The sequence below is a fragment of the Pteropus alecto genome, unplaced genomic scaffold (genome assembly GCF_000325575.1).
Source record: "Pteropus alecto unplaced genomic scaffold, ASM32557v1 scaffold7, whole genome shotgun sequence".
NCBI classification, from domain to species: domain Eukaryota; kingdom Metazoa; phylum Chordata; class Mammalia; order Chiroptera; family Pteropodidae; genus Pteropus; species Pteropus alecto.
The window spans coordinates 34,029,050-34,043,804 of NW_006494614.1; the positions used below are offsets into that span (position 1 = coordinate 34,029,050).

At 38.5% G+C, this 14,755-nt stretch overlaps 1 protein-coding gene across 1 annotated transcript in view; it reads left to right on the top strand.

Moving 5' to 3' along the window:
- Positions 1–14,755, top strand: part of PKHD1 (PKHD1, fibrocystin/polyductin) — a 413,647-nt gene that overhangs the window by 74,243 nt on the left and 324,649 nt on the right. The window contains exon 35 of the mRNA XM_006926447.3: positions 5,914–6,064. Coding sequence (XP_006926509.2) covers positions 5,914–6,064 — 151 coding nt within the window. The remainder of the gene's footprint in view (positions 1–5,913; positions 6,065–14,755) is intronic.

Genomic DNA, 14,755 nt, shown 5'->3' on the forward strand with positions numbered 1-14,755 from the left:
TTAGACATTATGAAAAACAGAAGGCTCTTTTCCCCTTTCCTTTTTCTTTTCTTTCCAAACAGATTCACAAGTATGAAAAAAAGTCACAGAGAAATCCAGCAGATTGTACAACGTTTATTCAAAACAAGGGGGGATGTGTAGGCAGAATTAGATCTAGGATTTAGAAGCCATAAGCTTATAAGAATTTTTTTGAACTTAAAAAACAAACAAATACCACAGCTTTCCAGGTAAAACCCCCTTTTCTAAACAAATTATAGAAAACGTGTGACCATGTTGCTAACTGGTTGGCCTTAACTCGCACAAGCCTTTCCTTTCCTATGCACTGAGTTTTCGTTGCTTAACATGACCTTGTATCCTCTTTACTTCTTATCTATATGGAGTGGTTACATCTGATTGTTTAATGAAGGTCTATTTTCCATTAAAAAATAAAATTAAGAAGACCAGTTACCCAGAATCAAAGAGATAACTGGCCCTTTTCATGATAGTCTGCCTTTTCAATGTCCTGAGACAGTCTCTTTAGTATGAATTTGCCACCAGAGGTTTGTGTCAGTCAGAGGAACTTTCTTGGCCACTTGCTCTCTAGAAGGGCAGGAAGAGTCCTGTTGAGGTTACATAGGAGACGGGGGCCTGGAGATTGTACTCAGGTGAGACTGGATTTCAGAACTCACTGCTGCTGGACACCAAGAAGTAAATATCAGCTGTTCCTGGCTCCACAAAATTCTGGACTTTATGTAGATCCTCAAAACTATTCCTTCGGAGTTCTTCTAGGCCCTTCCTCATTACTCTAGGAGGTGGCTGAGTCACTCCATTAAAAGTTTTGCCCCTTATTGCTCTGACAACCAATAAACACATTAAAAACAAAACGAAAAACAACAAAAAAAGTTATGCCCTATCTATTAATATCATTTCAAAAGTGCCACTCAATGTTCTGGATATTGCAGCAGACAAAAGTGGGTGTGTCTTCTTGGGTAAGAATGAAAGTAAGGGCCCTGTGAGTTAAAGTGTATACTTAGGGTGAGTGGAGCCAGCCCTGCTCTTTGCTGCCAACGAGAAGGAAAGTTAGTACAACCTGTACTAACTACCTGTACTAACTTTGACAACATGCACTAATAACCTTATTATTCTTTGGATTTAGAGACTCAGCAATTTCACTTCTAGGACTTTAAGAAAGTAGTCAGAAATATGTAATATTTATGACAAAACATGTTCTTTGAAGTATTAGGTATAATAACAAAATTTGAAATAAGTATTGAATAATAAAGAATGCATTCAAATGATAATATACTAAGAAACCTTTAAAAATCATGTCATAGAATATTTAACCAAAGACGGAAATGCTTACAATATATCGGGAAGTGAAAGATGCAGGTCACAAAATATTGTATTAATTTAATCGTAATAATGCATATAATATATATATATTTATACACATATATTAGGTGATTAGAGAAAAGATTGGAAAGATGTATTCTAAAACATTCATAGTCCCTATTTCTAGGTGGCTGTGGTACTGATATTCATTTTTTTTCATTGAAGTATTTTTTCCAGTGAACTTGTACTAATTTAATAACCAGAAAACGTACAATAAATTATACAAGAGTCATTAAGAAAACCATGTGCCAAATGGCTTATTTGGTCCCTCTTTAAATTATGCATGTGAACTCATAGAACTACTTTCCAGAATCTTTGCAAGGAACTCATTTCCATTAAATGCTTTATTTCACTGCTACTCACTACCACAATAAATTTGATGTAATTTGGCAATGGTAGACATGTGTATCTGTGGCAAAAATCATTCATTTATCCATGCATCCATCTTACTATCTATCCAGTGTTTATCAAATTTCAACTACGTTCTAGGTCCTGTGTCAGGAGCTGGTTTCTCTGTGGTGAATAACTCAGCAAGATCCATGCTGTTAAGGATAGAGGAGAAAACCAGACAATTAACAAAATGATCACCTGTTATAGTTATGGCTATAAAGTGAGAGAAAATGGTGGGGGGGTATCTTACACAACTTGCTCAGAGGAGGTATCTTTGATGAAGTTTCTTTTATGATGAGCTAAGGAGAAGAAGTTGTCATTATGGAGAGTCAGGCAGTGAGGATAGCAAATGCAAAGGACCCATCAAGTTTTATTAACTGTCAGAGGCCAGAGGGAAAGTAGAGTGAAAAGGAAGGAAAGGGGCTCTAGATGAGCTAGGGGAGGTACGTAAGGCCTTGAAGGCCATAGTAAGGAGTTTAGATTCTATTCTAAGAACAGATGGAGTATCTTTCCAAAAACACACAGTCAAGCTTTGGCAGTGCCAGGACCAGAACCCAAGTCTTCTGACTTGTGATGTGCTCAACATGATGCCATGCTGTCAGCAGCAGTGATGAGAGTCTTGGCTGAGCTGTGCAGGTTCAATGAGATTTCAGAGCCAGAGGAAGCAATTTCAGGTTAAATGAGGGAGATAGAATGACTGCAAGTGTTTTTCTTGTCTATCCTAGAGAGTGCATACAGGAAGATTACGTGCTTACTTCTAGATCAGATTAGACCAACTGAAAGAACAAGAGACCAGAGATCAGAAAACTTAGGTTCTAGAGCTCTCTTTGCTATCATTTGGGCCAAATTTTTTTTTTATCACATTCTCTCACAGCTAATATTTGTGTGCATGTGTGTGTATGTGCAGATCCATGTCATCTATATCTATGTATCTCTCACTGTACACATACATGTTTATATTTATATTTACGTCTAGCCACTGCACTATTTAATTCATAGGATTATTGTGGAGGAAAATTTGAAATAGTAGCTATTAAAACTGACATTTTGTAAATGTTAGACTATTTTTGATATCCTGATGTTCTGCTAATTTTTATGATGGTTTTTTAAAGAAAAAAAAATCTCTAGTGAGATAATAAGGGAGAAATACGAAAAGAAATATGAGCTAAAGCTTATAAAGAAGCCTAAGCTAAGAAAAAGTAGTTTTAACTCTTTTAGAACAAGAAGAACATGATTAGGGAAGACAGTGCACTGCTACAGGCAAGAGAAAAAAGGGGGAAGTGACTTAGTTCATTTTACTCTTAGCCCATTTCTAGGATTTGCAAAAATCCTAGAAAGGGCAGAAGAAGGCTTGTTAGGAGGGTGAAAGCGTGAGACCAGCCAAGGTTCTATAGGAAGTTGGTCACTCCTTTGCTCGGGTTCAAGTCAGTTTCCCAGCTTTTGCTCATTCGACTGAGGATCCACTGCTGGTAATGATCATGAGAGAGAGGTGGGCATACAAGAGAGAGAGGTGATGAGCAAATATTCTTTCATTTGCCTAAAAAGGTAAAAAGGGGGAAAATTTAGACAACTAAGCTTGTGTTATTGCTGACAATATTCCAGAATGAATTATTAATCAGATGGTTTGTGGGCCTTCAGAAATGGAAGTAGCTATCTGGGGACCGATTCTCAAGGAATGCGATGATGTGGTAAACCAACTTCATTTCCTTTCTGATGGATTTTTAAAAGTGATTTATGACAGAAAGAGGGAGAGCTTCTTGAACTGTTCCAAATATCCCCTCTACCTACAGTAGCAAAAGAAAGGTTCAAGCTGCAAAGCTCAAAATGGCCTGACACAAGCATCAAGCTGCTTTCAAGTCAGGTGTTCCATTTGAAAAGTCCATGTCAATTTTCCATTCTCTTCCATCGTATTTCCATATTTATCTAAATATTACGTTACACTTTAAAAGTTAAATTACTTCGATTTTTCTTTTTGAATCTTTGAGTACAACTGACACTCTGGAAGCAAATGCTGTATTTACCTTGTGGCTTTATCTATCCCCTGGATGATGGCTCAGCTAAATGGATTTGTAGCTACATTATAGGCTCCAGATTCAAAACGTATTTGAGTAATGGGTCCACATCAGTGAGATGACATGTAACAAAAATGAACATAAATTTCCACATTCACATTTAACAATAATACCACCAGCACCACTACCACCAAAAATTATAACAAGAGCTGCCTTTATCTGACTCTTAATGTGTGCCAGATTCTGTGCAAATCATTTGTAGGCTTCATTTTGCTCCATTCCTTCAATACCTCTATATAATAGGCACTCAATGACTGGTAACTCCATTTTATAAACATGCAAATCAAAACATAGAGAGTCGTGTCTTCGCAATGTCATATAGATAGTAAGCATCTGCTCAGGGATTCAAGTCTAGTTGGTCTGCTTTCAAGCCTAACCTCTGCATACTAATGCTTCTCAGAAAATCAGTTGAACAAATACAGCATGGCAAAATCCTCAGGTAATTGCAGCTCTGAGACTATGAGTTTACTACCATCTTATTTTGAGCATGGGGGCCACAAAATCAACATGATGTTAAATGCCATAAGAGGGAGGGCTCAGAATAAGGGAGACCATAGCCCCAGTGGTCAGCCCAAACCAAGTGCATTTGGTTCTGGGCCTCATGATGTTAAAATACGGACAATTTATAGTAGGTCTGGAGGAGTAGGTCTGGGTATGGAAGTCATGTCTTGGGTGGATAAGAAGCTGGGAATGTGTTAGCATTAAGAAAAAAATCTTTAAGTAGTTGTGGTAGTTATCTTAATCATTCTCTTTATCAAATTGTGGGAGCAACCATTTTTACACTGATTTGAAAAAAAAAATGCTCTAGTTCAACATGATTTAGCTTCTCGAGCAGTGACCTTTTGCCCTTTCCACTAGTCTTCCTGGTCTTCCCATGGAACCTTTCATCTTCATGGCCAATGTTCAATTTAGCCTCTCAAAACCTGAGAGTACTACTCTAGGAGACAGAACATCTGGGTTCTAATCTTGGAACTGCCATACTTCTGCATTTGTGCAAATCCCCTGATCTCTTTAGGTTATGTTGTTGTCGTTGTTGTTTTTTATTTTATTTTATTTTATTTTATTTCTTTAAAAATGTTAGGTTGGTTTTTATTTATATGGCAAATCGGGTGAATTACAACAACTGTGCACCAGGCTCTTCACCTCTACCTACTTTACTGGCTTGAATGAAAGCATATGTATGAAATTGCTGAAAAGCATAAAATATCATGCATTATTATTACTAATAATCTTTGAGTTAGTTATAACAATGCCTAAAGCCAAGATTATTATTGAATAAATATCACACCTGTTGGGGACAATACCCAGCAATATCCATGCACTCATCTCTTCTAGACTGTAGATTTTTTAGACTTTCTGTAATGCTGTTTTTCATTTTAAATGCAGTCTGGCTTCTCTCCTTAAAGGAAGAGGACTTTTAAAGAGAGTGGCTGGTAGTATAACTGGCACATATATCGAATCTCCTTAGTCTGGGCTGTTAAGTAAGTTTAATTAATTTACTAAGTTAATGTTCCACTGCTAGCAACAGAGCCTCATTGCCATCAGCTGGGGAGAGGGAATTGAAAGCCTAAATGAGCTCATTTTTTCACAGTTGGAATTAGGGACCAGTTAGCCAGTTGTGTGGGTTTTCCAATTTCTCCATCTGCCCTAGGGGGATTCAGGCAATTCACTCCCCCAACACTAAGTGTGAGTAAGAACAGGGAGAGGGAAGGGGAAAAGGAAAAAAGAAAAAATCCTCTCCCCAACATTTGCTTCCATTTTTGGAACTGGAAGTATTGTTTGCACATTGCTTAAGTCGGTGTCAGAGAAGCTTTTGCTAATGTTCTTAACGGATTTGGAAAAGAGAAAGGCCTCGGCGAAAGATATTTACCATGAGCATTTTCATTGCAGGGTGTGTGGATAAAGAGAAAACAAATAAACAATAAAAGAATGGAAACAAAATTACAGAAATTTGCAAAATTTGACAAATGGTGGCCTGTAGTTGCCACAAGCTAATGGCTTGCAATGATTAATAAGAGTAAAAATAATTGCATTTCATTAAGATTGATGACACCCCATTTAACCTCCCCTCTCGTTTCAGCCCTAAAGTGGAAAGAGATGAAGTTCTCATCTATAATAGCTCCTGTAACATTACCATGGAAACTGAGGCAAAGATGGAGTGTGAGACGCCTAATCAGCCAATTACCGCCAAGATTACTGAGATACGAAAAAGCCGGGGCCAGAACACTCAGGTATAATCAAATCTTTTTTACAGACTGATTCAAACAGCTCAAATTAAATTTGTAATATTGTGTACATTAAAAAAACAATTTAGTCCAAATGGCAGCGATATATAATATTAAATGCTCTCAAACTTTGAGGAGCTGGTCTAATGCACACCATCTGAATTCATAGCTAACTATAGTTAATCATATATTTTCTCAAAAATAAATGAGTGCTGCCTGGGCTCTTTTAAAGCAAATTCTAAATAGATAATCTCAGCATTTTGTCTTGCTTTCTGCATGCATGTTTTAAAGGGGCTTTCTGTGGTTTATTTCTTCATGAAATAAATGGCCTACAATCTAACCAAGCCCCTTTGGAAGGTTTCCAAATTACTCCACCGTCCTCAGTTGGTGGGAAGGCAGTATCTGCTGGTCCATCCAGTTCATCTCTGTTCTGCAGAAAACAGACTGGAAACCGGCTTTTGAGGAAATTACATGAAAATTAGAACTGAAAAGGACTGTAGGGTCATTTGGTCTATAGCCTCTCTACCTCAATTCCTCTGTTTTAAATTATCTAAAACACCTCCTTCAAGTAGCTCTCCTAAGCCATGTTCTTACAAGTCCCCAGTGAGAGATTCCACAGCCTCCTCAGGGATTTTTGTGAATTGAAATCAGAGGCTAAGGGCTCTTCGGAAATATATCAGATAATCTTTTACAACTCCCCACGCTTCTCACAGTACACATATAAAAAAATATTTCTTAAGCACCTACTCCCTTAGGTGTCTTTCCTTTTATGAAAGCAATTCTCATATTTTTCTCTTTTCATTTCTTTTATGTGGAACAAACATTTATTGAGTGCCGATTACGTGCCACACGCTATACCAGATTCTCTTGTGAAAGCTACTTCCTTTAAACCTTTCGAATTCCAAGCTATACTTGCTATCTGAGGGACTTCAGGCAAGTTACTTAACCCCTCTGCATTTCAATGTTCTCATCTGTAAAGAATAGTACCCACCTTAATGGGGTTGATATGAAGATTTTAACACATGAGCCACTGAGGACTACGCATCACACAGTTTAAATGCCCAATGTTAGTCTTTACTGGCAGTGCTAGTTTGCTAGTAGCAGTATTAGAAAATGCTACAGAATTATTTCTCTGTAGCGCTATTTTGATTGTTTTACTTCTTAGATTTTATTTATTTTTTCGTTATCTCAAAGACTAATTTTGGATTTTTTTGAGGCTTGAATGCTTTAGACATCTTTAAATATTTATGCAGCATGTATTTACTGGGTTCCAACTGTGTTCAAGGTCCTCTGCCATGCTCTGGAGATAAAAAATAATGTGGAAAGAAATCCCATCTTCAGGATCTCTTAGTAGAGGAGGCCATGAAATGCAAGTAGGTAAGCTTCAAAGAAGGACACGTGGAGTCTTTCATTGCATTTGGATGGAAAGTTGGATATCATCTAGACCAGCTCCTTCGTTTGAGAGATGAGTTACCCGAGGTCCATAAAGAAAGGCGACCTGAAAAGATCACACAGCTAGTAATTTGGCATCCTAATCCATTTGGCCATAAGTCATTGTGGGGCAAGTAAGCCATTTTTAGAAACCAGAGGCACATGTCTGTCAAAACCTACTAGGCTAGTGCCAGTGTCTAGGAGACACCAGTACTGGGATGTCTCGTTACCCTATTGATATTGGGATGTCTAGTTTCCCTGCTTTGGCCCATGGACATGTGACCTGTGTTAGGATACAAAGTTGCCTAATCTAGGCCTGAGCCTAGGGAAAGCCAGCACTAATGATTACTTAATTGAAACTAAAATCCAGGTTTCCAGCTCCAAGTATTATGTGAGAACCTTGGAACACTAGTTCCATAGAATGTTAGTAAATATTCTATGACAAAAAAGTTCCACAGTCAAATACATTTGCAAATGCCGGGTTAAACAAAGTCCTCTCTATATTTTTTACCAAAGACTTTTGAGAGCATTCAATATGTAAATGCATAATGTGAATTTCTAAGAGGAGCCTACTATGTAGAGATCACCCAAACTTGTTTGTCCATGGTACCCTTTATTCTCAGAATCTGTCTTGGGGCTAGCATCTTTCTTGCTGCCCTCACTTTGGGAAATGTTGCCCTTGCCATGCTCTTTCCCCCTTTCTTGGAGTGGGAGATCAGAGGTGGGAAAGGTTATCTTCAGATGGGGTAGTCGACCAAGTTCTATTGAAGTAGGTGGTTGTATCATGCCATGAAGAATGGACAGAGTTCAGGCATTTGGGGGTGCAGAGGAAGTAGATTTCTGGTGGAGGAGCCAATATGCATAGGATGCTCAGGCAAGAGCTTTAGGAATAGTGCAAAGAACATGGTGTGTGTGAAGGGGACTAGTGAGTTGTAGGTTTGGGAAAGTAGTCTGGGTTTGGGTTGTGATGGCAGGTTAAGCATTTGGTCCTTTAATTCATTAGGTGACAAGTCATCTTCCAGGAGTCACTGCATGACCACAGGTGTGCTTTAGCCACATTGATCTGGTACTTGGGTGGGAATGCCTTAGGAAACCCAAGTGAGACAGGATCATCTCAACGAGGCAAGAGATAATTGAGCTGGAGAAGTGGCAGAGGGAACGGAGAGGAAAGGATACATGCCATAGTCAATACCTGACAACTTGTGATCGACAAAATATTAAAAAATATGGAAAATTAGATGGAGTAAGAAAATTATGTGCTGACTTTACAAAATGATCTCTTCAAATTTATGAAAAAAATAGATCTCCATGCTCATGACTACTAAATTGTAACCTCCAACCCAGAGCCCTCTCCTGAGCTTTAACTTCTTGAACCTTATAGCCCACTGATATTGTCACTTGGATATTGAAATGACACCTCTAATCTAACAGATTCCAAATTGAACTCCTGATCTCCACTACTTATCCTGCCATGCCCACCATAGTTCTTAACTGAGGTGATGGCAGCCGTATCTTTTCAATTGCTCAGGCCATGGAAACACCCTTGATCTTCCAAATCCCACACCAGATCATCAGGAAATTCTGTCAGCTGTGCCTTTAATGTGACCACTTTGTAGCAAGTCCTCTGCTACTGCCACCACCATCACCTTTTACTGATTACTACAAGACTCGCTCCATCAGAATCCCTTCTTCCACCCTTGCCCCTCTTCAGTCTATTTGAATGGAACCCAATGATCCTTTCAAAATATTTCAGATAATTTCGCTCTTCCCAAAAACTGTCCAATGGCTCCCAAATTCTCCCGCAATAAAAGCCAAGTCCCTAAAGGGCCGTTCTCTGTACCACTTCACCTCTTCCAATTCCCCTCTCACTCTATCGCCTTTACCTGTTCTGTTCCAGGCCCATGGGCTCCTTGCTATTCCTGGAACATTCCAGACTTGCTCTCACACTGAAACCTTTGCATTCGTTGTTCTTTCTGCTTAGAATGCTCTTTCTCCTCCTTTTCCAAGTAACTCTCTGCGTTAAGTGTTTGTTGAACATTACTTTCTTGATGATGTCTACCCTTACCACCCTATTTAAAATTGCATCCCATTGCCGTTCACTCCATAGAGCATACTTGCAATTTCCCTTACTCTGCTCTATTATTCCATAGTCATTAGTACTTATACTATATAAGGTCCCAATATACTATATAAGGTCCTAATTTATTATGTTTATGGCTTAGTGTCTGACTTTTCTTGATAAAATATCATCTCCAAGAAGGCAGAAATGTTTGCCTGCTTTGTTCACTGGTGTATCCCAAGTGCCTAGAACAGAGCCTGAATCAACTATATTAATGGACAACAATACACAAACAAATAAAAGCAGTTAAAACAAGCCTTCTCACATATTGCTTCTCCTATCCCATCACCTGGAAATTATATCTGAAAGCATACACACACACACACACACACACACACACACACACACACACTCACACTCAGGTGTACACACATCCATTTGCATGCAAAGATGTTGAGTTATTTATATTGTTCTTCAACTTGTGTTAAAAAAACAAAACATAATGGCACTAGAGGATATAAGCTCCTTATAAAGAGAAATACTGCTGTTTCCCAATGCTTAGAACTATGTCTAGTACATAACTGACCTTAATTAAAAACATTGAATGGATGCAGTGGATTTATAAACGAATAAATATATTATGGTCATCTTTTCATTGAAGGCATGCCCATTTTTCTTTTCTTCAGAAGATATTGATTATACCTCTATGTATCAGACATTGTGATACATTGAAACAAGAAAAAATATATTACAAAAAGAAAAAGAAAATCTAAACGAGTGCTAAAAAAACAGAACAAGGTGCCAAGGTGTCCCCCAGAGAGATTTCTGGAGGATAAATAGATTGGGGTGGATGGGTAGAGAAACCACAATGGAATAAACACAACACAAAGCAAGTTTAGAGAAAACTGATATAAACAGTACAGTTATACTTTTCAATGGAATTTTGGGAAAAAGTCCAAGCTTAAGAGTCAGATAAGGCAGATAGTAGGGTAATTAACAAAGGATTGCTTGGGGAACTGCTAGAACAGTATTTCCCCTTCTCTTCTCTCTCCATTTTGTCCCCGCCTCTGACACAGTGGTTGAATCTGTGGCTCTCAAGATGCAGTCTTAAGACCAGCTCATAAAACAAAGAAGGATTATTTGCTTAGGGACTGCAGATGGATTTGGTCCATTGTGGATGTTAGGGCTGATGTTAAGCTCAGCCAAACCTAAGGTGACTCTGGACCCCAGACAGATTCAGGTAAGAAAGAAAGGACAGGGAAAGCAGCATTCTACTCATTTCTACCTCCAAGGAATTCCTTTCCTTACACTCTACCCATCAAGGCATATTACCCAGCAGTTTCAGTTGTGACAACTTGAAAAGGTTTCTCTGAACATCTCATCTGCTATTATCAGTGGGAAAAGAAGTCTGAAGCAATGCAAGTTACTTGGAAAATGATTTAAAACCTAGAATCCTATACCCAGTCTAATATTATTTGGAATAAGAACAAAATAAAGACATATAAAGCATTATACAAATTCAGAAATATTATTACCCTGTGCACTCTCTGAAAAATGATGTACTTTGGCAAACTGTAAAAAGAGTCCAAGAATGAAGATGAAACAGGGTACAAGAAAGAGTAATGAACAAAGAACCTGAAAAACAGCAAGAAAAAAAGGAGTAAGAATTGTTGAAAATGTGACTATGAAGCTTAATATAGTTTAGAATGGAATCTTAACCAAACAGAAGCATGTTTCAAGGACATATAATAAAAGAACAGGAAGCAGAGGCATAAAACTTCTCTTAGATAAAATGAGGAGACATTTGTGTTACAAACACAAACATTATGTAAAGATGGAAAGTAAATGGGAGAAACGCAAATGAATTAATGAGGTGGAGGAAAGTCAAAATTAAGTTCCTGTGAAGGACAATTTAGATAAAAAGCAAGACAGTTTGCCCGGAGAACCCTAGAAAATCTTTGGATTTAGAGAAATTTAGGCACCAGGAAATGAATATGAGGCAGGATGCTAAAAAGAGGGAGTTGTTTGAAATCTTCTCTAAAGAGGAACTAGATCCCAAGGTCACTACTTCTGGCTGATCCAATTAGACATCTATTCCTACCCCTCCCTCCAAGGAAGCAGAGGCACAATTTCTGTACAAATTACATTAGTGAGATATTAATTAGGTGACTGATACCAAGCTCAGGGAAGATATGGATAGAGAATACAGTTGAAACCTGGAGGGTGAATGTAAAGATCTGCTTACTCTTTAAAGAGTGGTCAACCTTCCTCCTACCCCACTAATTTTTTTCCTCTGGCCAGCTCCAGAACCTGAGCAACCCCAAATCTACTCCTTCTAGAAAGGAGACTGGAAGATATTTTTCTGGAGAGACTAAACAGAGTAAAGACCAACAGATTTTGACATTTGTAAGCCTCATGAAGTTCCTCTTACACAGATTGTTCATTTAGATTTTTTACTACTGCATTGCTCTTAAATGTGAATGGGCAGACTTCTGTTTTTGACCATGAGAGGATAGTGAGTTTTAGACTTACCCTTCTGCCACACACAACTATAAACTAAATCAAAATATATTTCAGGCATTGGATAACAGACAGCACAAAGCTGTGACTTTTGAGAGAAGGAAAACATATGAGGAGAATAGCTTCCTGTCTGGGAGCACTATTCCAGACTCAGCACTAGGAAACAGAACCCAAGCAGAGAGCAGTTTCACTGGGTGGAGTTCAGGCTGCTCATATGTGTAGGAGGTATGGAAGAGAGGTAGAGGTAGGAGGGATAGAAGATATCTAATGCAAAAAACAGAAATTTTCCAAATTTGATGAAAACTATGAACCCATAGATCTAAGAAGCTAATGAATCCAGAGCAGAGGAAACATTAAGAGATCCATTACTGCAGTTCTCAATAATGTTAAGATGTTAACATTACAATGTTAAGATGTCACTTCTAGTTAAGATGTCAATTCTACAATGATATTTAGAGTTAATGCAATTCTAAAAAAGCATCCTGACAGTTATTTTTGGTTGGTTGGTTTTTTTTTTAGTAACAGTTTTCAGGCTGATTCAAAAATTTTATGGAAATGCAATGAATAGCCAAAACTACCTTGAAAAAGAACACATTTTGAATACTTACACTAGCTAATTTCATGTCTTACTAGAAAACTATGGTAATCAGTAGGATTTCAAGGCAAGATCTAGTTTGAAAGAAGGATTCTCCTGCTAAAAGTATGTTTGAAAATTTGATGCAGTGTCGTGGAACCCAGGGATGAGGAGAGACTGAAGGAAGGTGTATTGAGGCATCTCAAAATGAGCTGCTCTCAGAAGGTTCTTAGTGACATTTAGGCCGCAAGATAGTATTGGTGGGGAGAAAAACCAGATGTTGTGGAGTCGTAAGGAGTGAGTGACAAGCACATGCAGACAGCTGGTATAGATCACAAGTAGGAAGAGAAAGGAAGGATGCAGATAAGTATGGTGGTCGAACACCCCCTTGTATTGATACTCATTATCATCAGTGCTAGGATTAGTTTCTTAAGTTAAAGGTGCTTTGATTAAAGGCGTGGTCTTCGAGTGTGTTGCTTGATTTGACAATATGAAGACTCCATAAGTTTCTCTGTCTATTCATTCTTCTATGACTACAACACGAGACTATGCTGATATTTGGATGGTTAAAGCCATTTATTTTAGAAATATTTATATTTTCAAATTCACTTCGGCTCTCCAGCGCCTCAATTACTGTTAAAAAAAAAAAGCAAGACTGCACTGCTTATTTTAATTTAATTCCTGCTTTTTGTTTAAGGAGACTCTCCTAGAAAATTGGTGCAATACAGTGACGTGAAGAATTTTACATCGCCTTTATAATGTGCATAGCTAGTTAGAGGCTAATTTGAAACTACTTTCCATTCCCTAATTGATTCTGTTCCTCCTATTACTGAAATCTGAAAACACTTTTTCACTTTTGTTTCCTCCCCTCCTCTTCCCTCCCCTTTCTGCTTTTCTCCTCTCCTCTCCTCTCCTCTCTTCTGGTTCTCCTTCTTCCCTCTTCCTCCCTTCCCTTCCTTTCCCTTCCCTTCCTTTCCCTTTCCTTCCCTTTTCCCTTTCCCTTCCCCTCCCTTTCCTTCCCCCAACTCACTTCCCCTCCCTTTCCTTTTCTTCTCTTCTTTCTCTTCTTCCTTTCCTTCCTTGTAAACCACATCTTTTGGTCAGTGTGTATCTTCAGGGTTGTGTGACTGTGGAGGGAGGCTCTGTTTAAAGCAGGGTTGAGCTGGTCGTTAGGCCAGGGACCTAAGATGTAGAAACTCAATGATTCCCCCATGACCTGGAGGAAACTTACTGAGTCCCTGTGCCTGCATTTTCTCTGTAAAAGAAGACCCCTAGTGTATACCCATTACCTACTGTGAGGGCAGGGGTAGTTGAGAAGTCAGATGGTTTCATATCTGAAAGGGATAATTAGGCAAAGAGCAGAGACAAACGGGATACACAGTGAACTGGACTCCTGGGGCCCAGCTTCTAGTTCTAGCAATGTCCCTGACTGACTTGAATGTGTGGCAAGTCACTTAACCTTTCAATTGATTAAGGTTAGTACCACCTGACTTCCAGCTTTGGGAGACAGGACGACAATACCTGCAGTAGTGGTAGGAACCCAAGAGCCCAATAAAGACATCGTGACATCGTAGTTAAGAGCCTGTGATCTGGAATGAAACTGGATTTGAGGCTGATCCTTCTACTTATTATATAACATCGGGAGTATACAATTAAGAAAGGTAATAAATGTGTGAGTGCCCTGCAAACTGTTATGCAAAGCTAGGGTGTTAAAATTTATGGCATTCTTTTATTATGGTGTTATCATAACCAGAACTTGCTGTGGAAAGAGACTTTGCCGCTTTTTGAACCCAAGACATTGTTCACTTCTCTGTCTTGTTCTTCCATTAAAAAGAGGGAATTCAGGTAACATTTAGCCTGCATGCAGGCTTAAATTTATCTGAACAAATTAATTGTGCCTCTCAGTTTCTCAGAGACTCTTTGTATTAAATGAGTTCATGACATCAGCCTGTTACCCTTGCACTAAGGTATGTGAACAATAAATGAAGCTATGGTTTTGAAGACTGTCATATTTTGGCCAAAAAAAGTCCTTATCATTCCTCATTATTATAGTAGCACTGAGTAATTGCTACATTACCACACTTGAGTTTGAGTCATCTCACGTAAACCGCTC